Source organism: Acipenser ruthenus, chromosome 5 (genome assembly GCF_902713425.1).
Source record: "Acipenser ruthenus chromosome 5, fAciRut3.2 maternal haplotype, whole genome shotgun sequence".
Lineage (NCBI taxonomy): Eukaryota > Metazoa > Chordata > Actinopteri > Acipenseriformes > Acipenseridae > Acipenser > Acipenser ruthenus.
The window spans coordinates 39,321,534-39,345,367 of record NC_081193.1 but is presented as its reverse complement, the minus strand read 5'-3'; the positions used below and the strand labels follow the sequence as shown (position 1 = coordinate 39,345,367).

The window sequence follows — 23,834 nt, the reverse complement described above, 5'->3', positions numbered from 1 at the left end:
GCGGTCTTCCTCATCTTCTAGTTCTCTCTCTCCTCCTTCTGCTTCCCATAAGAAGAGGAGAAGAAAGAGCCACCGATCTCATAGATTGGTTAGTTCTGAGCAGCTGAAGCTCTGGGCAGCAGTCTCCCAGCAGGGCACCGTGTTAGCCGAGCTACTGCGTGAGTGCAGTGCTCCAACTACTCGCTCTGTGCCTTTTAGAGCAGCAGGGAGTAACAGACGCAGAATGGCAGCAAGAACTCTATCAAGAGTTCCCCCGAGGAGGTAGACTCGGATAGCACAATACCAATAGAGCATCTTTCCTTGTCAGCCGAGCTTATGCTGCTGATGAAGAGGGCCACTAGTGCCTTACAGGTTCCATGCCTTTTAGATGAGATGCGGAAACAGTCAATCTTTGAGGATGATCTCAATCCTGCTCCCTCTCAGGTGTCTCCCCCAGTGCACCCAGACTTTCTTTTTGAGGTCCACTCATCCTGGGGTCTCCCAGCTACAGCGGTTGCCGTTTCACGTTCTCTTCTGGTAGATGCCGCTATTGTCTCACTGGCGCAAGCACCAAAACTAGCGCTTTTGAATAAAGACGCTACCTGCCCAAGTAAACAGTGCAGGGTTTCAGAGACCATTCTCAAGAGGGCTTACTCAGCCGGTGCATTATCCGCATGGCTGGGTAACTACAACAGCATCTTGGTAGCCTTCCAGAACTGTTTGTTAAATTTCCTCTCCCAGAGCCACAGACCCAAACCACAACAGCTCGAGGAGCTGCAGTTGGTTAATAAGAACATGCTCCCTTTCTCTAAGTTGAACGGGCAGGTGGTGGGCAGGAACCTTGCTGCGTTAGTAGCCGCAAGGCTGTCTCAAGCAAGAGTGGCTGATTGGGGTAAGGCATCATTGCTAGATGCTTCCATTACTCCGGGACACACTTTTGGTCCTGCAGTGGAGGACATGCTGCAGCGCTCTCACTTTGCACGAGAGTTTACGAAAGAGCTGGTGTGCCTGCTTCCTAAGCGGCCTCCTCCAGTACGCAGACCAGCAGCAAACTGGCGGCCAAGGTTCCAGCAGCCTCAGAGACCGGCCCACTGGCTCCTGCTAAATCCAGAGGGGTTTTTCACATCCGACCCGCGGCTGCGCAAAGGGGAAACTTTAAATTCTGCCACCAAACTCTTTTTAATCTGATCGACCCTAAGCCAGCTCAGGTCCAAGTTGTAAATGTAATGCACCATAAATGACATGCACACGATCACAAATTTGTTTCTCAGCTTCAATGAAAGTTTAAGATCTCCTGCTAGACTCCTTGGCTCAATGCACTTCCGCCTCCTCTACCAGTAAAATATTCTTGCAATGGGGTTGGGTTCCTGTGTATTCATGTCTGGCAAATACATCTGATATATTTCTAAGCTGTAGAAATATCTTGCCAATGTTACAGATAACAGGATTATCTTATCCACTGATTTTACCTATGTTTTCAACACCTTTTTATAGAAAAGATATCAGTAAAATATCAGTAAAACTTTATTAATTGATTACCATACCACCTGCTACAGACTCAGAAGGACCTTCTTGTGCCTTAAAGACTGAAAACTACTGTCCTATTATCAGAGGTGACTCACTCATAGTGGGGCTGTCCAGTGTGGGATGTGCACAGGCCACATCCGTTTGTGTCTTGCATAACAAGGTCCTGCAGCTGCATGCTTATTGTGAGAACACTTTCATGTACAAAAAAAATGCAATTCATGAAGTATATTAGATTGCACATAGGTACATAATATAAAACAAATAACCTCATAAATGGTATTTGGAAATCTCTATAAATTCCACACTAGTGAGCATTAAGGTCTGTGACATTTTAGACAATTGTCTCTAACAATTTTAGTTTGTATAAGAAAGAAACATAAAAATGTGTAAAAGCAGTACTTGATTAATTGAGTGTTATTTTATTGTGCTGCTTTTCTAATTCACAATTTAACCTCTATGTCCAACTCTGATAACTGATCAAAAACAGAAAGTACACCAAAGAGCACAATACACAAAAAAAACTTTCTATCATGTTAAAAATTCTGAAGTTTTATTTTTTAAATTCATTCAGTTACATATTTAGAGTTGGAACAAACATAATTGTGCAATATTATAAGACAGATTTGAACAGTGTGGTTTGTCGTGGCAATGTGCGTGCAAAAAACAGCTTTTTGGTTTAGGTACTGAAAATATGCTGTTGTTGTTGTTAGGTGAATTCAAAGGAATCTTTTACCTCAAAGTTTGTTTTATATTTTTTTCTTAAGAATTTGCACCATAGCTATGGGAAAGCTTCAATACAATTCAATAACCAGGCAACAAACTATTAGGTACTGCACTTTCATTGATCATGTTTAGGACTAGGAGTTTGTCACAGAAAATGTGGTTATACGAGAAAATGACAGCAGGAGAACGAAGTCACAGGGATAAAAAAAAAATTAACTGTCGTTAATAAAAGCATATTGTGGCACCTGGTTCAGCAAAGAAGGACAAGACAAGCAAATGGAGCTTCAATGTGTTGCTTTTTTATTTGCTCTGTAACAGTGACTACTAACTAACAGTAGCATTTATAAGCGCTGAACTAAGCAGAGAGTAAAAATGTAAATGGGAAAGGGTAAGCAGACGGGAAGCGTAACACACTTTGGGGGCGAGAAATACACACATGTGGATAACAAAGATGGTCTGGGACAGACAAGAAACATGTACACTAAATTAAGTGCAACCATACAACAATTAAACAACAAGTGGAACAATAATTTAAATTAAAAAGAGAAAACTGTTCAATGTATGTCCCACAGCGAATGCTGGCAGTTAGTATAGTAGACACACACACACACACACACACACACACACACACTGAATTTACGAACGGTTAACATAACTTTCAAGAAGTATTTAGCTTAGTTTGATTCAGATTTTTTTTTTTTTTCTTCTCCAAAAAAAAAGGACAGCAAAAATTCAATTATAAAAAGAAGACTTGCAGTCACCAATTTCATCTATTGTGGTACAAGTTCATTGTTCTTTTCACATTTTATTCTGGTACAGCATCTTGTACATTGAGAGGTTTGATGGCTTAATGGAATATTGTGGTAGAGAGAAAAAGTTCTCATTTTTGTCAGTGTCAAGGGCTGCAACGGCTCCTGAGCAAAGTACGATGCGGAGCTAGTTCAAAATATATTTATTCAAATTAATAAACGATAAAAACTTTTTTTTTTTTTTAAATACAAAATTTAATGTTAATGAGAAACACTTTCCAATAAAATCACATACAGATGGAACACAATTTACTGACATCTCCACAAGTCACGCACATCAGCAAAAATCACGGACACTAGCAAAAGTCCCAGAATCCGTGACACCCGCGACCACTGTGACTAAATCCCAGCCCTAATCATGTTTGATTAAAAGCTTTCAGTACTAGTAAATGCCTGTTATTTCCAAAGTGTGAAAACAGTTGGCATGTGGTTAGAACATTTTGTAAGTAAAGTTACAAAAAAAGGTTTATAAAATATGTTGTAATGTAAAAGTAGAATGGAAAGACTACTCATCATTAAATAAACAATGGCCACCCAAGAACATGTGTTTTATTTTTTATTTTAAAAAAGCATATTTAATAAATCTGCTTAATAAAAAAAGATGTTGATCAGATTTAAGTGAGGAAGATAATTAACTTGTAACTGAAGTAATGGAGACCTCTAAGCCTTGTCAAGGGTCATGTGGCCAAGATATTGGAGAAAGCTAATTGAATTGTCTTTTAATGTGGTTTTGTGCCCCTTTTTGTTTGAGTTGATATTAAAAAAATAAGTCCTGTGCCTTCCCTTCATCCTCATCCAAATACCTCATCATGTGTGGATCAGATTCCTGTTTGTGCTTCTAATCACATAATGTGTACATTTAATAATGGTTTGAAAATGGAACACAAGCATTCTAGCTGGTTCTTGAATAAACATGTTGCCATTGTGTTCCTCTAGAGAAGGGGCCCGACTTGCCAAGCATATAATATAGCAGCTGTATTTACGAGACAGATTTTCTTGACGTTGACTTTAATCACCAGCCACTTCATCTACTTCTAGGTCATTCCCGATCAAGTCAAGTGGACTAAAGGGGTAGCTCAACCTCTTATGTCAATGATTTGTATCAATTAATTATTATTTTTATTGGAATTCCCTTGAAACAAGCTTTATAAAAGACACACATTCTTTTTCTAGGTCATCACCATTTATAAATGTTAGGTAATCAAAATGGGCATTTTTTTGGTTTTCAAACCTAAGACACATTTTCACGATTTTAATGCAGTGAGTTACACAGCTAATGTTTTGCATGAACACCAACCCAATGTTGTGGTCAATTTGCTTTATGGTTCTTTAGCCTTGCGATGTACTGTTATTGCTATGTCAATGTGAGGTGCTGTGTTTGGTGTGTAGTACCAAAGATGGCAAAAATGCCAAATAACAAATGCCTTCTGTGATGGATTGGAAAGTGAAGATGCATGATAATCTTCTACTTAGGGCTTCAAATGATATAACCTCAAAAAGAAAGCACTGGGTGTATGATTCCCTCCAAAGAGCAATTTATTTGAACAGACACACAGGTAAGGAACCATAAAAAGAAGTTAGAATAAGCCACCCACCAAGCCCAATGTGTACTAAAGTATGATTTGCACGGGACTAAAAATCAGGTGTCCTCAGAGTGGATGTATGTAGAAGTTTTTTAACTTGCTGTCTTTAATAATACATATTATACTATTATATTTTTGCATTCCATAGTTTTTTGTGTTTTTTTTTTAAATATGATTTTAATACAGTACATGGACTTTCACATTTCATTGAGTCACAGTTCTTTCACTTTCTGGGATTTTAAATCTTACTTTGGTACTGTATACTGCCATTTTTTTAAATTTATTTTTAAGCTCTGGACTGTGACTGCCATTGTGCTGTGACTGAGGTTGGCTGATAGCACAAGAAAATAACTTGTGTTGATCGCTTCTTTGTAATTCGTGGTAGTTTACTACAAAATTGATATTTTGCATTTGATACGGAGGTCAAATAAGTTTTACATAGCCACGGTGCCAGTTGATAACACCCTGAGATAGTTCAAGAAGCTGCTTGATGCGATTCTAACAACCAAACGAGCAAGATGGGCCGAATGGCCTCCTTCTTATGTTCTTAAACTTATTTTTTTAATTTTTTTTTTACTGAAATAGTATATTTACAGTGGTTTTAATGTGTAACCATACACGCTGTGTCCAACTGAAAACAGTGTAAATTAGGGATTTTATAAAAAATAATGTCTGCTTGTTTTTGTAACCTTTAAGAAATGTAATTTCAATTTGATTAGTCCTTCTCTAGCACTAAAAATGTAATTGTGAGCTATGTACAGATGCACCATTATATACCCCAGATTCTCTTTGTATTTAAGAATATCCAAAGCAACTTTAATCTCAACCTGATAAGCGGCTTTCTAACTATATGTACAACTACTGTATAAAGTGTGACTACAGTAGAAGCTGTCCACAACTTCCCCAGCCAGGGATAATAAAGCACCTAAAAGGCTTGATTCAAGAGAGCATTAATGTGTGATGAAGCAACTATCTGAAACTGAAATTGTCAAGAGGTAACACCTTACCCCTCCTTTAAGAAAACAATACTTTATGGCTTCCTGTACTTGTACTTATCCAACCTCAATTTGGTTATTCATGGTAAAAAAATAAATAATAATAATCACTGGACCACCGAATATGAAAACGGGTTGTTGCTCAATCTCAATCTTTGTTGTATAAAACAATTTATCCATATGTTATTCTTTAACAAAGACTCTGCCTTGGTAACTACCATCAGAAGCAGCCATATTTAATTTTTCTGCCAGATTAGGAGAACAAACACAAGTAACTTCATGTTCTTACTAGAAAGAAAAAATCTCACCTTTTAGGTCTAAAATGATCATCTCGTAGAACATGTACTTTTTAAATTAAGCTTTTGATTACAGACAAGAAGATATTTTGTGGTAGGAAGTCAGATGATCACACGGATATATCATTAACTGTTAATGTTTCAGACAAATAAATAAGGAAGTAATTTCTAATACGTGTATTTTCATTTATTTTATTTCTGCTTGAAGAATAAAACTGTGGCCACTAAAGTAGAGTTTTTTTCATTCTCAAGCAAGATTAATTATGGAAAATAGTTGTAATCCGTTACCTTCCGTTTGTGCCAAGGATTAGTTCACCTAGCGACAGACTTTCATCAAATGCTCAGACCCCTTACAGTATTTTACAAACTACAAGATGTACAGCATTAACCGTGACAAAGATGGTCCTCTCATGGTCTTTACCAGCATTCTTCCACAAAGAGGTTTGCTTGGCTTTCAGAGTGAACTCACTTGATATATGTGTAGTATCCCTTGGCAACATCTTCATTTTATTATGTATTTTTTTGCAGGTGGATTCAGCCCAGTAGGACAACGCTTTAGCCATGCACCATCACTCAGACTGCAGACGGTAAGAAATGTAGTTGTTTTTTTTGTTGGTGTGTGTGTGTGTGTGGTTTGTTAATTTTTATTTTTTTTATATACAGGTTTACAGGTTATTATATACCCCCAAACAAACCTCTTCTGAGAAACTAGCTGATAAAAGGAGACCTGGATTCAGTAAAGCTAACATTCCTTTTAGATTCCTACAATTTGCGTAACCTGGCATTTTTAATATACTGTACTACTATGCATTATGAAGTGGCAGGGGGGGATCTTGCATACCGAGGAGTATCATGCACAGATTCACAAATCAACTGGTTTAAGCTGACTTTAAAAATAGGAAAGCAGACTTTTTTTTTTTTAGGGCCAAATGAGAAGTGAAATGTAAGCCTACTACAGTAATACTTATGCTTATTAGGTCTGTGCTGAGCAATGAGCACAAACAAATATCTGTAATGATTATGGTCATTTTTTCCTGTGAACGCTTTCGGAAGAGAGCTGTTGTCACTTTGTCAGAACTTCTACATACATCCACTTTTTAAATCGTACTTTTTAAGGATGTACTCTACAAAAATGATTTGTATTGTTCATATTTGGTTTATTTGGGGGTTTTAGACTTTTTGAAAGGTTCTTAATTATGTCCATACTAGGGCTGGGTATCGTCAATGTCTTCATGATACAATACATATCGCTATACGGGGGTCACGATACAATATGTATCACGATACAGTAAATTCAGCACAAAACATAAAAATCACAGTTGTTTCATTTGCTTGTGCAAGTGTTTGCAATAACACTGGTAAAGCACTTTTGGTCAAGTGAGCTTCATGACCTACTTTCGTTTTTTTTTCCTGTTTATTCTTAAAATACATTTCTTTAAAACAAAATTACAAATCAAGGCTCTAAACACAGTTGTTGCCTCAGTTTAATAAATGCGTGTTTTCCCCTTACAGACCGACGTCATAGCTCATTCATAAATATTGACACGTGCTTTTAAAGGGAGGCAGCTTTTTTGTTTTGCAGGCGCCAAATCCGCCTAACGCCTAAAAAAACTTTACTACTTTGCATTTGCAACCATTTTAGCCCCAGTCTTGAGCTCTTCAAATTTGATCCTTACACATTTTATACAAAGCATGACTCTTATCAAGAACGTGAGGCGAATTCACACTGTATTTTAAACCGACCAGAGCAGGTCGAATTTCACCGTCGCCCTTCCGTTTCGCTCTGCTGCCGGGGGAATTGTCAAAAGCACCCTATAACACAGTGATTGGTAGGTGAGGCTGCTAAAGTACATATAGAATAATAGATGGGCTTCAGTGAGTTACAGGAAAATAATTCCATCTAGGGTTTATGTGATGTCATAAACTAAGAGACCATATAAACTGCTTGGTTTATTTGATCTCCAGTGTATTATAATTAAGGCCCTGTGAAAATTATGGATTGTATTTTTTTTTTTTTTTTTTTAAACTCACAGCAGTGTCATGGGTTAAGTATCATATTTCACGAAATGTGCATGAAACTATTTTATACATTGTGTATTATTATTATTAACAACAAATAGAGAGAGAAATGCACTGACATGATCAAAATTAACGTCAAAGTTATTCAAGCACTTTACAATAGCTTGTGAAATGGTGTTGTAATTAACAGCCTGTAGGCAGTGATGTAGTCGAGGGTATACGCAGGTAAACAGCATTTACCTACTTCTAATTTGGGCGATATAGCGTTTACCCACTTCTCATATAAGGGGCAGACATAGGACCTATACTTTTGCTGGGACCAGCGACGTGTCTGTTATGTTGCTGCGCGCTCACTTCATAAAATCACACGCACAGCACTCATCTAGCTCTGGACCCTGGATATTAATGCTGCATATTAATGCTGCACCACCGCAGAGTCACCTGCTTTGCGTATATCAGTTTGGACGGCAGGGAAATCCTACTGGTTAAGAGAAGCAAAGAGCAATTAGCATAGCCAATCTAGTGACACATTAGGATTTTAAAATTCATGTTAAATAAACATTAAACAACTGTCTAGTCACTTTCTGGATGAAAATCAGTGCCAGAGGTGCATATTAACAGCTCTTCCGATTTTAGCCCTGCCCACTTCAGATGATGCCATACAAGTATGAGTATCCGCACAAGTATTGGTTTCTGAGTATGATTACGAGTAATGGGTTCTCTGCACACCCCTAGTATTTATCCCGGGTTTAAAAGGCATGTCGTATGAAGACAGGCTAAAATAATTGAATCTCTTGAACAAAGAAGACTACATGGTGATCTGATTCAGGCATTCAAAATTCTAAAAGGTATTGACAATGTCGACCCAGGGGACTTTTTCGACCTGAAAAAAGAAACAAGGACCAGGGGTCACAAATGGAAATTAGATAAAGGGGCATTCGGAACAGAAAATAGGAGTCACTTTTTTACACAGAGAATTGTGAGGGTCTGGAACCAACTACCCAGTAATGTTGTTGAAGCTGACACCCTGGGATCCTTCAAGAAGCTGCTTGATGAGATTCTGGGATCAATAAGCTACTAACAACCAAACAAGCAAGATGGGTCGAATGGCCTCCTCTCGTTTGTAAACTTTCTTATGTTCTTATAGTACCGGTATGTATTAACATAATTTGCCACATCCGCATGGGTATTTTTGCTGCAACTAACTTTAATATAAATTAAGAAAGCAATAAGATATGATGGGATGTTCAGATACAGTCCAAACCCTGTATGCCAAGGGGGGTGATGGTAAATAGCCTAGGAGTGCGTTATGGTTTACACCCATGTGTTATGGTGTAAATCCTATCTCACCCAATCTGTTTCTAAATTTAGATAATTTAGATATGTTACTGGAAAAACACAAAAAGATTCAGTAAAACCACAATTCCTAGATTCCCCTAATGCTTGAAACTGTTTCATTGGTCTGCTGTCAGAACGCCTCAACACACTTACTGAGCTGTGACGATAAAAAGGCCGCCACACACCAGCCACGATGCAGTTTTTCACTGGGAGACCAGATATTTTCGCAGCAATGATGTATGACCATACATAACAAAACAACACAGAGGCAATGCGACAGATTTGAAAACTGGCAGATCTATAAAACTATTAAACATTGCTATTGACAAAACTGTGGTCAAGACTGGTACATATTCGTCAACATGATGTAGTAATAATGTGTGTCTTCTCTGACGGTATTTCAACATATTATTATTATTATTTATTTCTCAGCAGACGCCCTTATCCAGGGCGACTTACAATTGTTACAAGATATCACATTATACATTATTTCACATTATACAGATATCATATTATTTTTACATACAATTGCCCATTTATACAGTTGGGTTTTTACTGGAACAATCTAGGTAAAGTACCTTGCTCAAGGGTACAACAGCAGTGTCCCCCACTGGGGATTGAACCCACAACCCTCCGAGCAAGAGTCCAAAGCCCTAACCACTACTCCACCACTGCTCCACACATATATGGCAATATATCATACATACCAGGCTTATCCACTTCCTTTGAAATGTACTCCCATATATTACCTTTCAAATCTGTATCTTTTTATAATTGCAATGATCTTTGTCTTAAAGCTCTGGGTATTTTTTCCTCCGTCATTCTGGATACTGCTTTACCCTGCTGGACCATGGGCATTGAAGCTGTTCTCTGATTGGTCAACTCCTCATTGTTGCACAACAAATAGAAAGAAAATAGGATTCAATCCTATTTATTTTGCGTCACTTGTCGTGTGAAAGATACTTATCCAAAGTATAGGTTCTATTCATTTTGCAGACGTGCTAACCTCTACGCATTTTGCGTATCCGCTACTTTTTCGCTCATCGTCTATGATGTTGCCTGTAGTTAGAGAAAGTGTTGCATCTAACGTCAGGGCCGGCTTTAGGGCAAGGCAAGCAAGATAGATTAACCATTTAGGTTTTGAGTTTAATTACGTGATAGAATAACCAATCTGCTTTTGAGTTTAGTTGATGATCCAACCAACGTTTTTTTTTTTTTTTTTTTTTTAAAGTTATCGTGGGTTGACTGACAAATTCCTACCACCCAGTTTCTTTGTATAACACTACTGTAGCCTATCAGGCTTTGTTGAGCTGACTCGCATGTGTTTCAACTGCCAGTTTCGGACACACTGGAAGGAGTGTGAAGTACTGGGACTTGTGAGGAAATTATTTCAAACTGGCTACGGTACCTTTGTTTTTTTTAATTATTATTAATGCATTCGTTATGCATTCATTTTTGTCTGGGGGAAAAAAAAAAACACTTGCTTGGTTTAGATAACTGCATTGCATGAAAAGAAAATACAGCTGAATGAGGATTTTACGAGAATGGCGAGGGAGTAAGTACAAACGTTTATTATAAAAATATAGTACAATATTTAAGTTTAATGTTCTGTTTTTGGCTCGTTGTCCTGTTTTTCACAAACACCTGTTACCATACAGGGATGTCTGTAAAATTCAATTTTATAAAATAAGCAAAGCATTAACATTGTTAATGTGGTTAAGGTACGTAAGGCTTCTGTTCACTTTGCAAGTAGCGTACAATTACATTGTAGATACATGCCATTTCATTGTGCTTTAAACAAGTCAAACGGCTGGTTTATGATTTTATATTGAAGTTCAGTAAGATCATTAATGTAGCATTATGAATGTTAACAGTAAAATATTTTATGTAAGGACTGGCAATCACTGACCCGCATAAGTGTAATCGTGTTTAACTGTATAGCTAAATATTTATGAAAAAAAAAAACGGCCATACAAGTAAGCGTGTTAAAGTGGGACTTAATACTACTACTACTACTACTAATAATAACGTCATATCAGAACTACCAATATGTGCTTACTGATAGTAACTTTTTATGAAGCGCTCACTACAAACGAATGGTTTCAGTCTTTTTCGTTTTTTTTTATTCTCTTTTTAATCGCTGAAATCCATTTTACCCTCCTGTCTGGATCAGCAGGTATCCTGTAGAAGGAAACTATATTTCTGTCCAGAACAAAAAAATCGGGCATTACTGTAATGTTACCGCGCTAGGCATTTTGGACATCTTCCACAGTAATGCTGACTGTGAAAGAGTGTTCAGCTTGGTGACCAAAAACAAAACCCAACACAGAGCCAGCCTGAGCACAGACATGCTAATTTCACTGGTAACGCACAAAGTCATGATGTCAGCGAAGCAGCAAGCGTGTCACACACAAACCTTTAGTGACACCTTGCTCAGGAAAGCCAAGTCAGCCACCTATGAAGCTAAACATTCAAGATCTGAAAGTGCAGTTTGACCTGTTGGATTCCTTTCTGTTCCAAACAACTCTCTTTGTGGATAGCTATTACATTTGGTGCTGACTCAGTGACTATTTACAAGTTTTTCTTTTTTTTTTTCCTTTTTTGAAAGTGCTTTGTTTCTCTGTTTTAGAAGCTTATACATTTCAATTTATGTTTTGACAGTAAATAAAATACAAACATACTACAAAAATGGCTATTTTCTGTACTTGAAATAATTTTCAGTTGGTATAAATTAAAAAGGTTTCATCTATACTAAGGTAAACCAATTAAATTTAAACTGAAACAATCATAGCTAATCATTTATTTATTTATTTTTTACTGAAAAATTCATACTCAAACTCACCAGAGTGTAGCATTTAGCTGTTTTATACCCTGAAACAGTTCTGGGAGGAAGCCCCCTGGACCCCTCGAGATGTCCGCGTGAAAGAGTGCTTCTCAAAAAAAAAAAATGTCAAGGTTGGCAGGTCTGATTTTTTTTCTTTCTTTTTTTTTTAAAAATGTAGTCGTTGCCAATTATTATTTATTATTTTCTCCCCAATTTGAAATGCCCAATTATTTTTAGGCTCAGCTCGCCACTACCACACCTGTGCTGACTCGGGAGGGGCGAAGATGAACACACGCTGTCCTCCGAAGCGTGTGCCGTCAGCCGCCCGCTTCTTTACACTCTGCAGACTCACCGTGCAGCCACCCAAGAGCTACAGCGTCGGAGGACATCGCAGCTCTGGGCAGATTACAGGCAAGCCCGCAGGTGCCCGGCCAGACTAAAGGGGTCGCTGGTGCGCGGTGAGCCGAGAACCCTGGCCGACCTAACCCTCCCTCCCCCCGGGCGACGCTTGGCCAATTGGGAAACAAGCTCGCTGTTACTGCATCAGCGCTCCAGAGAATATCACAGACATTTGCAGAGCTTTTTTGAGATGTTATAGTAATAAAATAATGACTTGGATCGCATTATTGAGGCGTTTGGTGATAAAACGAGTGATCAGGAGATGATTGATCGGTATGTACGACTATTATTATTATTATTATTATTATTATTATTTATTATTTATTTCTTGGAATATGTGAAGCTATGGCGAACGAAAGGGTGGGGCGGGGCTGGAGATGCCTAGTGAGTGCTTTGTTGACATGCAGGGCCTTTTAAACCCGTTTGACTGTGGAAAAAAAATACTTTTAAACAGCGCGTCTAAAATTAACTGCGCGTGTGAAAATAAATTGGACCTGACGCGCCTGACATGCACTTAATAAATGGACTGCAAAGGGTTAATCCCATAGAACACCTCTGAGACCTTCTAGGACATTGTGTTTTTCAGCATTGTAACCATATATATATATATATATATATATATATATATACAGTCACCTCCAAAATTATTGGCACCCTGGATAAAAATGAGCAAAAAAGACTGTATAAAATAAATAATACCAGTACTGAGCTATATTGTAATTTTCCAACATGTGGGATATATTTGACTTTATTAATGATTCAATGGAATCAACCAAAATTACACATTTCTCAAATTATAAATTTATTTTCAAAGAAGTGTCACAATTATTGGCACCCTTGTTTTCAGTACTTTGTGCACCCTCCCCTTGCAAGGATAACGGCACTGAGTCTTTTTCTATAATGTTTAATGAGATTGGAGAACACATTGGGAGGGATCTTGGACCATTCCTTCATACAGAAACTTTCCAGATCCTTGATATCCTTCGGTCTGCACTTATGGACTGTCCTCTTCATTTGAAACCGCAGCTTTTCAATGGGGTACAAGTCTGGAGACTAAGATGGCCATTGCAAAATGTTGATTTTGTGGTCAATTAACCATTTCTTTGTGGATTTTGATGTGTGCTTGGGGTCATTGTCTTGCTGGAAGATCCACTTGCAGCCAAGTTTCAGCCTCCTGGCAGAGGCAACCAGGTTTCTGGCTAAAATGTCCTGGTACTGGGTAGAGCTCATGATGCCGTTGACCTTAACAAGGGCCCCAGGATCAGTGGAAGCATCCTTCTTTCGACACCAAACCCACCGCTGGTGTGCATGGCAAAGAGCTCTATTTTCGTCTCATCTGACCATAGCATCCGGTTCCAATCGAAGTGCCAGCCGTTTAGCAAACTCCAGGCGCTTACGTTTGTTGGTTGCTCTCAATAAAGGCTTTTTTTATGGCAACCCTTCCAAATAGCCTATTGGCATGGAGGTGGCGTCTAATTGTAGATTTGGAGACTTGGTGACCCCAAGATGCAACCAAGTTCTGTAATTCTCCAACTGTGGCCCTTGGATTTCCCTTTGCCTCACGAACCATCTGCCTCACTGTGCGTGGGGGCAAAATACACTTGCGTCCTCTACCAGGCAAGTTTACCACTGTTCCAGTGGTTTTGAACTTCTTAATTATTGCCCTAATAGTGGTAAGTGGTATATTTAGTTTTTTTAGCTATTGTTTTGTACCCATTGCCTGATTTATGAAGGTCAACAACCATTTGTCTCTTTTCATTTGTGAGTTTTTTGTCTTTTCCCATGGTGATGGATGACAAATGGATTTCATATGCGTGTTACCTCATTTTTATACCCCAGTGAAACAGTAAGCCATGGAAGGCCACAATACAGTTCCTTAAGACTGAGATGAACTTAAAGAAGTAGAATGTTAATGCAGATTAAATTTTTTTTTATTTTATTTATAGGAATCTTTAGGGGTGCCAATAATTCTGACACCTATCTTTTTGAGAATTTTTTTTTTTATTACTTGTTAATAAAAAAACTTTTTCTCTGAGCAATTGTATTAGAATAAAATAATATGGTTTTCCCATATATTTGAGCATAAAATATAGCTTATTAAAAAGTCTTTTTTGCTCATCTTTATCAAGGGTGCCAATAATTTTGGAGGTGACTGTGTGTATGTGTGTGTATATGTATATATATATATATATATATATATATATATATATATATATATATATATATATATATTTTTTTTTTTTTTTTGTGAGATTGCAGGGAGGGGGTTAAAACCTCTCTGCAGGAAAAACATGTGCGGAAGGCACACTTTTGTTTTGTTTAATTGTTTTATTATTAATCATTACCTGCACCTGGCTACTATTGAAAATTGGAGCCAGGTGCAGGGTTTAAAAGGAGAGCAGTCAGTCTGCTCTGGGCGGCTGCTGAAGAGGGTAGAAGCCCAACTGTGCTGGTGTGTGGGTACAGCTGTAATTTAAAAAAAATGAAAAAGGTAGAGTGAAGCCTTTTTGTTGTGTGTGTGCTGTTTTGTTTGTTTTTGATGCAGGTAAACAGCTTAGCTGTCCTGTTTAGTTTAGGTTCCTGTTTTGTTTTAGTTAGTGCTCAAAGAGAGCTAGGTGTTTGTTTTGTTTATTTTGTTTTTGTGTTCATTAAAAATAGCGCAACCGCGCTTAAAAAAATCAATTTCTGTGTGTTGGGTCAGTGTTTTTAAAGGGGCAACGAACCGCGGTGAGTGCGATTCTTTCACATATGGTGGTCGCGAGTGTGGGCACCCCTGGAGACCCAAAAATGGATTTTAAAGATTTAATAGAGAGGCTTAATAAGAACACCGCTGCTCAGGAGGAGCAGACAAGGAAGATGGACAGGCAGAGACAGGAGCTGGGCGTGGCCCCGTTGATAATACAAGAGCGGGAGCCAACGGAACTGGAGCTGCTGCTACAAAAGTGGGAGCTGCCGTCCCGAGAGCCAGAGGGGGTGGAGCTGCCGTCCCGAGAGCCAGAGGGGGTGGAGCTGCCGTCCCGAGAGCCCAGAGGGGAGGAGCCGCCTCTCCCAGAACCATCATCCATGCAAGTGAGTCCGGCATTGTAGAGGGATGTCCCCAGTCCCGTCATCGTGGACACCTGGCCGGAATGCCCAGACCTCCCTGCGCTGGACCTTGCTCCCAGGTCGCAGCACTGCCAGGCACAGTCGCTTACCTGGTCCCTTACTCCACTCCCCCTGGAATCCCAGACGTCACTGCGCAAGAGGCAGACGTCGCTACGCAAGGGGCAGAGGTCACTAGCGTTCCCCCTGCTGATTGCTCCGCTCCCCTTGCATCGTGCTGCGCTCCACCTGGAATTCCAGAGGTCGCTGCGCAGGTCCACAGGCGCACGCCTCTGCCTGTCAGTCCTGGCTCCCGGTCACCGGTCCGCGCTATGGTCGCCCTGGACAAGCTGTCTGGGTCCCTCCTCACCGGTCCTGGGTCCCTCCCTGGAAACGCCGGAGGGACCAACCCACCCTCAAGCCCGCCCGTGGAAGAGGGCGAAAATTGACATTTGTGGACTTGAGGGTGGGTGGTCTTTTAAGGGTGGAGGGAGGTGGCCGTTGTATGGCCGGTGTCTTGAAAAGACATGGGGGGGGGGATGTGTGAGATGGCAGGGAGGGGGTTAAAACCTCTCTGCAGGAAAAACATGTGTGGAAGGCACACTTTTGTTTTGTTTAATTGTTTTATTATTAATCATTACCTGCACCTGGCTACTATTGATAATTGGAGCCAGGTGCAGGGTTTAAAAGGAGAGCAGTCAGTCTGCTCTGGGCGGCTGCTGAAGAGGGTAGAAGCCCAACTGTGCTGGTGTGTGGGTACAGCTGTAATTTAAAAAAAAAATGAAAAAGGTAGAGTGAAGCCTTTTTGTTGTGTGTGTGCTGTTTTGTTTGTTTTTGATGCAGGTAAACAGCTTAGCTGTCCTGTTTAGTTTAGGTTCCTGTTTTGTTTTAGTTAGTGCTCAAAGAGAGCTAGGTGTTTGTTTTGTTTATTTTGTTTTTGTGTTTATTAAAAATTGCGCAACCGCGCTTCAAAAATCAATTTCTGTGTTGGGTCAGTGTTTTTTAAAGGGGCAACGAACCGCGGTGAGGGCGATTCTTTTACTATATATATATATATATATATATATATATATATATTAGTGGCAGGGCAACTATCCCTGCGCAGGAAGAATGTGTGTTTGTGGCAGGGAGAGAGTTAAAATCTCCCTGCCAAACTAAATTGTTAATTATTTTTATTGTTTAATTATCACCCGCACCTGGTAAGTATTGTAAATTGATGCCAGGTGCAGGGCTTAAAAGGGGTGCAGCCAGTTTATTCTGGGCTGCTGTGTGTGAAGAACCCCGCTTGATAGTGTGCTCAAGTGTATATAAAGAAAGAGGAAAAAAAGGTACTGAGTAAAATCTTTTGTGTGTCTAACAGTGTTTTGTGTGTGTTTTAAAAAAAATTGTTTTGGACTGATAAACGGCTTAGCCATCTAGTGTTTAGTAAGGGAATCTTCCAAATGTTTAGTTAGCACTCCAACAAGGAGTTAGGTTTTTGTTTTGGTTTGTTTATTAAAAATTAACACATAAGCGCTTTAAAACCTCCAGTTTGTGTGTTCTGGGTCTGTTTGAAAGGGGCAACGAACCAGAGAGAGTTGCAGCTTGTTTACAGTACATACATACATACATAATTACAGTCGGTACTTGTATATACGATACCCAGATACACGTTTGTCGCATTTTACTGTCCTTTTATTAAGAATAAAATCAATTGCCATGTTTTAAATATATATATATATATATGATATAATGTGTGTGTGTGTGTAATAAATTAATGTACTTACTTGTCACACACGGTTTCCAACAGTTTTGATATAAAATTTTATAGGGTCGGATATGGGAGTACTGACTGTGTGCATTATATATATATATATATATATATATATATATATATATATATATATATATATATATATATATACTATATGTTAAGGGCATTTCAGAATGACACGCTTGCCTTTCTGTCCCATGAGATTCTGACTCACAGCGCGGATGGCCTTCCATAGCGATCACTATGCGTGCATGTGCATAATCTGGTGTTGATCCTGTGTTTGAGCTTTTTATATACTGTTGTTTTTGTGTATTCGATTATCCAAACTCTGGTCCCTTACATTACTAAGAATAAAAGGCAAATGCGTGTACAAGCAGACAGCATAACAGTGTAAGCCGGTAAAGTTTAGCCAGGTTCACAAAATGTACAATGTCCAAGACGAGATTTCTTCGTTCAATACCCTATTTCCTTAGGCACAAGTTTTTCCTTTTGTTCACTGAATTAAAATACATAACTCCAATGAGCAGCAAAGGTCACAGCATGTAGCTCTTCCAATTAAAGCAACAGTAGCATAATATTGCGCAAACCACCAAATAATCATTTTTGCTGTAGTGTATTCAGAATAAAATAAAATCTTTTAGCAACCTAAATATTCTACATCTGTTTAATTCTAACAAGTAATATTTATAAAATAATCTTAATAGTGTAAATATTGTAACCTGAGACAAAACAATAGAAAATACATTCCAACATTACAATACTTTAACATTACTAATTACAGTACTGACATCAAAGTACTGATGAATCTAAGTCACGTTACTTTGTTTCTTCAATAACCTGTAAATAATTCAAAACAAAGATAACTGGTTGTAGATGTTTTATATTGATATTGCAGTCCAGAGTTAAAAAAGAACTCCTTTCCAACTCCAAGTATCTTGCCTTTTCTTATTAGTCACTGTGTTGTTCTGCTTAACATTTAGTGTACAGTCTTTATATTCATCATAATGTTAAATTACCTTTCTAATTTCGATGTTACCCAAGTTTGGTTTACTTCTTTTAGCACTTGCTATATAATTTATTTTATTTCAGTTCACACATTCATAGTTCACCGGTGAAGCTGTTTCACGACTGGCTAGCAATAGCTGCAGAAGCTGCTGTGTACAGTCTTTACAGCGGAACTCAACATTAGCAGGGATCTTAACATTAGCTGAAAACAAGGCAATAAAATTGGCAACATTTTTAAACAGAATATGATTACTGTAGAATGTTGCTATTACAAGCATTACATAATTAATTAGGGTCCTTACGTATAATATGCAAATAACAACAGGTTTAAGACTGACAAAACACGTGTTAAGCGTCAGCATTAAAAAAATAAAAGAAAGACGTGTTTGCTTCTACTACTTTTTTTTATTTTTTATTTTCGTGTAATTGTGTATTTGACTACACTGACCCTAAACCATCCATATGGTAACAGCTTGGTTGCAGGTTTGCTTGTGAAAAAATGAGTATCATTTGTACACATACATTTCAAATCTTCTTTTTTTTTTTTTTTTTTTTATAAATTTAGTCGTCGCCAATTTTTTACCCCGGTTTTCTCCCCAATTTAGTATGCCCAATTATTAACTGTATCCTCGGCTCACCACTCGCAACCCCTCCGCCGACTTGGGAAACGGCGGCTGGAACACGCGTCCTCCGAAACGTGCTGCCAAGCCGTCATTTTTCGCACAGCAGATCCACAGCAATGCCACCAGACCTATAGTGCCGGAGGACAACACAGATCTGGCGGCTCCACTGCAGAACCACAGGCGCCCTATCGGCCACAGGGGTCGCTGATGGGCGGTGAGCCGTGGATTCCCCTGCCGACCTAAGCCCTCCCTACCCGGGCAGCGCTCAGCCAATTGTGCGCCGCCCTCTAGGAACTCCCGGTCACGATCGGCTGTGACATGGCCTGGATTCGAACCTGCGATCTCCAGGCTATAGGGCACATCCTGCACTCCGCGCGGAGCGCCTTTACTGGATGCGCCACTTGGGAGCCCCACACATTTCAAATCTTGAATACAGTATTTTCATTTTCCAACAAGCACACAAATGTATGCATGTTAAATGGCTGAAGTAACATATATTGAAAGGCTTCGTTAGCCACATTCTTTTGAGACGTGGGCTCTCTTTGGTTACCGTACACAGTTAGAAACATACTGAAAATAAAAACCATCATGAAAAAATATATAAATACATTGGGCCAGATCAAATTGCCTCCAGGCCAGTAAAAACACTAGCGCCGTGGCCCAAGGGGCCAGTAGTTAAAAATCTAAACATCTCACTGAAGAGGTCCATCCATTAAATTTTATAATACATGGATACCCTTGTGATGCTAATATTAAAGAAGACGAGGTTCAGCAGTACAGTTTTTTAAACATAGTGTTTCAGTGCTGTACAGCTGTTCTATGTCGTTATCTGTTAGTGCTTCAGCTTTATTTGCATGATTGCCCTTTAACCTTGTTTTAATTTCCCGTTCCTCCCCAGTTTCTCTCAGATACGACTGTACCAGCTTTACATCATTTTTTTTTTTTTTTAACGTAGTCTAATTTTGTTGATCATTAATGAACATTTCTGTACTGTGGGTGTTGTCATGTGAATGAAAACGAGACATTTTGTGTTTGAATTGAAAGTGATGGTCTCGAGGAGTCGAATGGGTCAAAGTTCAAGTATATTTTCCTCTAGAGGAATTATCACTTTTTGACGTCACTACTGTGGTGTTATGCCTTTTTTTTCAAATGGCTCAGGATGCAAATATAGCCTTCATCCATGTATTATATATACATACATACATACATACAAAAAATAAATGAAAAAGTGGCAATTTAAAAAATGTATAAGCGTACTATACTGATTCTAGTATGTCTTATTAAAAAGTAGAAGAAAGCAAATATTTTTTTGTTTGAATTGCTATAGGGTCGGAAGCAGTTCAAGCAGTGTTACAAATTATATACAATTCATGTTGGTTTGCTATGATTTCAATCAATATTCATCACATTGTTCTCACCCTCTTTAAACAAAACAGCTGTATTTACATTTAAGCCTATGCCATTTTTGTTGATCTGACCAAAACAGGCCAGTTTTTCTTTTTTAAAGACTTACCCAATGAGATCACCTACTCCTGTTTTCTTCTTTTATTTTAACTATTAAACAAATCACCAATTGCCTTGTTCTAAGCAAATGTAATTTTACCAGATGTTACTGTAACGTAAGTATACACCATTGTAAGTACTACATCAGTCTAAATATTCATCATATAGAGTTTCAGTTGTGTACTGTTTTTATTGTTGAGTCCAGGCAAAGCATTGTCAACAGGATATCATCCCTTGGTTTATTCATTTTGGAAGCTTGCGAAAGGGTGCCAACTCTTGTTGATTAGAAATGCCAACTCTTGTTGATTAGAAATCCATATTGTTTAGTGCATTTAGAAGCAAGGACCCCTCCTATAATTTATACTGACACCTGACTGATGTGTTAATTAAATCCTTGGCGAGGGATATGTACTGTCTGATCCTGACATACAAGCTTGAATCATGGTAAATGTCTGCAGTATGGCTGAGAATTTGTAAAGCTTTACAGTAATAAATATATTATAGGAACGGGGTTCTTCTGGAAGTTTTTTTTTTTTTTTAAATTGTGGTTTTAGTCAGAATTATTTTCCCCTTTTTGCCTTTTTACAGGTCTCTTAAATTTGTATGATATTTGCGGTTATTTTGCTGATGTAGCTGATGCCTTTGTTAAATATGGTGAAACTGAATGTGATCATTAAAGCTGGAGAGCTGTTTCTGAATTGAGGTCAAATACCTTAACACATGTGAAAAAATTAATTAAACACAATATTTGACTAATTAGAACCACTCAGAATGATGGCAAACATCACAAACATGTAAGACGGTAAAAAGACATCCCTAGGTATAATCAACCATTTTGCTTCTATATCAAATCTGTTTAGTATCAAATATTGGGTTTATCTTTATTTCATTGCAAGGGGCCTGTCCACTTCAATTACACCCTCTCTTGGTGAAGAGGTAGGAAAGGCTTTTTGTTTAAACAGGCCTATTGTGTTTCTTTTGTTTGATACAATAAGGTACTTTCCCTTACCCCCACCCCCTCTCGCCCTCATTTGTTTACTTTGTTCTCTCCAGTAATTGATACTGAGGCTGAAGTTTCATAACAGATTGCTCTAAAAACAAGGAACCCTACCATACCTGAATTTTACAAATTAATATTGGATTGACTTTCACCATGTGGTGGCTTTCTTTTTCAATGTTTTAAAGCAGTGGTTTAGTATTATGAACATCAATTAAGGGAGGAATGCCATCTGCATTGTCATGACATTAGTATATCGTTACACCCCTAACATCAGCTGCTTAAAATGTCAACTGGTGATATTATCTGTGTTTTATATGGCATATGTACAAACACTCATGTCCTTTGTATAATTTTTATACTTTCCTTTTTTCTTCTTCTTAAGAGCATTGCTAATCCCTCAGCTTCGTTCCTTAGAGTTGAGGCAGACACCTTTATACCAGTCCAACAAACAGTAAGTACAAGCTCATACTGGTGATACGTTTAAAGCTTTTCTGTTGTAAACAGAGTTCTTGTTACTTTTTCAATTGAAATTGATTTAGTTTTTATTGCGCTTTTCTGTCTGAATTTGTGGCAAAAGGCCAGACATGTACTAGGATTTGCTACCAAAATGAGGACAGGTGTAAGAGGATTGTCAGGTGAGTTGAGAAGTAACTGGGAAGTAAACTGCAGTATTCCTATTCTCAAAACCATAAAATGTTTCACAGTTTTATTTAATCTTGCTGCCAAAAGTAGCCATAAGACAAATTTTAAAATATGTTGAAACTTTTGTTTTTGCTGTTGTCACATGCTCTGTAAAATCTAGCTTCTTGTTTGGATTTTTTGTAAACTGTGAAACACCATGACTCAGATTTCCCTGCTTTGATTACAGGAGGCGTTTAGAAAAATGTTAACAACCCATAACAAAAACAGAAAACCAAGAAAGACTTTTTAATAACTGTGCATACATTCAAGACTTCTTTTAGCCTGTGTTATCCAGAAAAAGGATTACATTAAGTAATAATATTCAACTTGGAAAATCTCCATCAATTGGCAGTCTCAGAGGAAGGACTAAGATTTTAATAGGATGATGGTTAAACAGTTGTCTCACTCCTTGTAAGGCAGGGAAAGTGGCAACATGAGAAAGCATGCACAGCTTACTCCTCAAACAAATCTGCTTTTGCTATAGTTTTACATTCAGATTTTGTACAAATTGTAAACATCATGCTGGAAAATAGAAACAAAATGTTTACTGCTTTCCAAAAAATTTTCAGCACTGTGTGCCAGTAAAGGGTTAACTGCACTAGTAAATTGAAAACAACACATTTGGCACAGAAGGTAGTGTCAGAATTCTAAGAACGTGTGTGTGCTGAGAGCTTTTTAATCTTACTTTCACAAGTGTAATCACTCATAGAACGCATTGCAGCTGTTTGAATGCTAATCTTAGCATTGTGGAAGGTTGTTAACTATTTCTGCAATCCCGCAGTCCTTTATCTCACTGATCCTGCTGTGCTCCCACCACCCCGAATCCCATTCGCACAACCCTAGACAGCCTCAGCTATTACCAGAAGAGCAGCTTTGGTTTCAGCTGCTTTACTGCAGGAGGAAGTGAATGTTGGGGGTTTCTCTCTGTGGCACTGTTCTGATAAAGCTGTTGTTCTCTTATCTCTCCCCTAGGTTGTGGCACTCTATGACTACACAGCGAATCGATCTGATGAGCTAACCATACATCGCGGTGAAATTATCCAAGTGTTGTACAAAGATAATGATAACTGGTGGTTTGGTCGCCTGGCAAATGGACAGCAAGGCTATTTCCCAGCTAATTATGTGGCTGATGAAAGTAAGTAATTCAAAAGTTTCATATTAGCGAATGCACCCTCTGCAGACAGAGTGGTTTTGTGTCATTTGTAAAACCATATTTGCATGGTTTGTTTTAGGAGGGTTTGAAGAGGAGCTGTCTCACACACTAGAATCAAATCCTGCTCTGTCCGACAAACAACATGAGACTGAAGAGAGATCCCCAACCCCAACTAAGGTAACCAAAGGAATCAAATAAATTCTTCATATTAACCCTTTATGGTCCATTGTCGGACCAGGTCCCACATTGCAATTATTCCTATCAGGTCCATTGTCGGACCCTGTCCGACATCATTATAGAAACGCAAAAAATGGGTTTTAGTCGTTTTTTCTCCAGAAAAAGTCGAGAAAACCATTCAATGGCCGAGTGGGAACGACAGGAGCCGAGACAAGTCGAAAAAAAATAATAAAATAAAAAAAGGCGTATCTCATGAATAGTCATACATGGCCCTGGTATCGGATAACGGGGCGGTCGTAAGTAAACAAGCTGGCTGCCTGTGAATCAGTGCACAGAGAACACAGACATTTGCAGAGCTTTTTTGAG

General features: G+C 38.5%; 1 protein-coding gene across 4 annotated transcripts in view; it reads left to right on the top strand.

Annotated features, from left to right (window-relative positions):
• Positions 1 to 23,834, top strand: part of ahi1 (Abelson helper integration site 1) — a 104,522-nt gene that overhangs the window by 66,719 nt on the left and 13,969 nt on the right. For all 4 annotated transcript variants that reach the window (XM_034919071.2, XM_034005245.3, XM_034005244.3 and 1 more), the window contains exons 22-25: positions 6,441 to 6,499; positions 21,840 to 21,908; positions 23,111 to 23,273; positions 23,371 to 23,468. In XM_034919071.2, the coding sequence (XP_034774962.1) occupies positions 6,441 to 6,499; positions 21,840 to 21,908; positions 23,111 to 23,273; positions 23,371 to 23,468 (389 nt within the window). The remainder of the gene's footprint in view (positions 1 to 6,440; positions 6,500 to 21,839; positions 21,909 to 23,110; positions 23,274 to 23,370; positions 23,469 to 23,834) is intronic.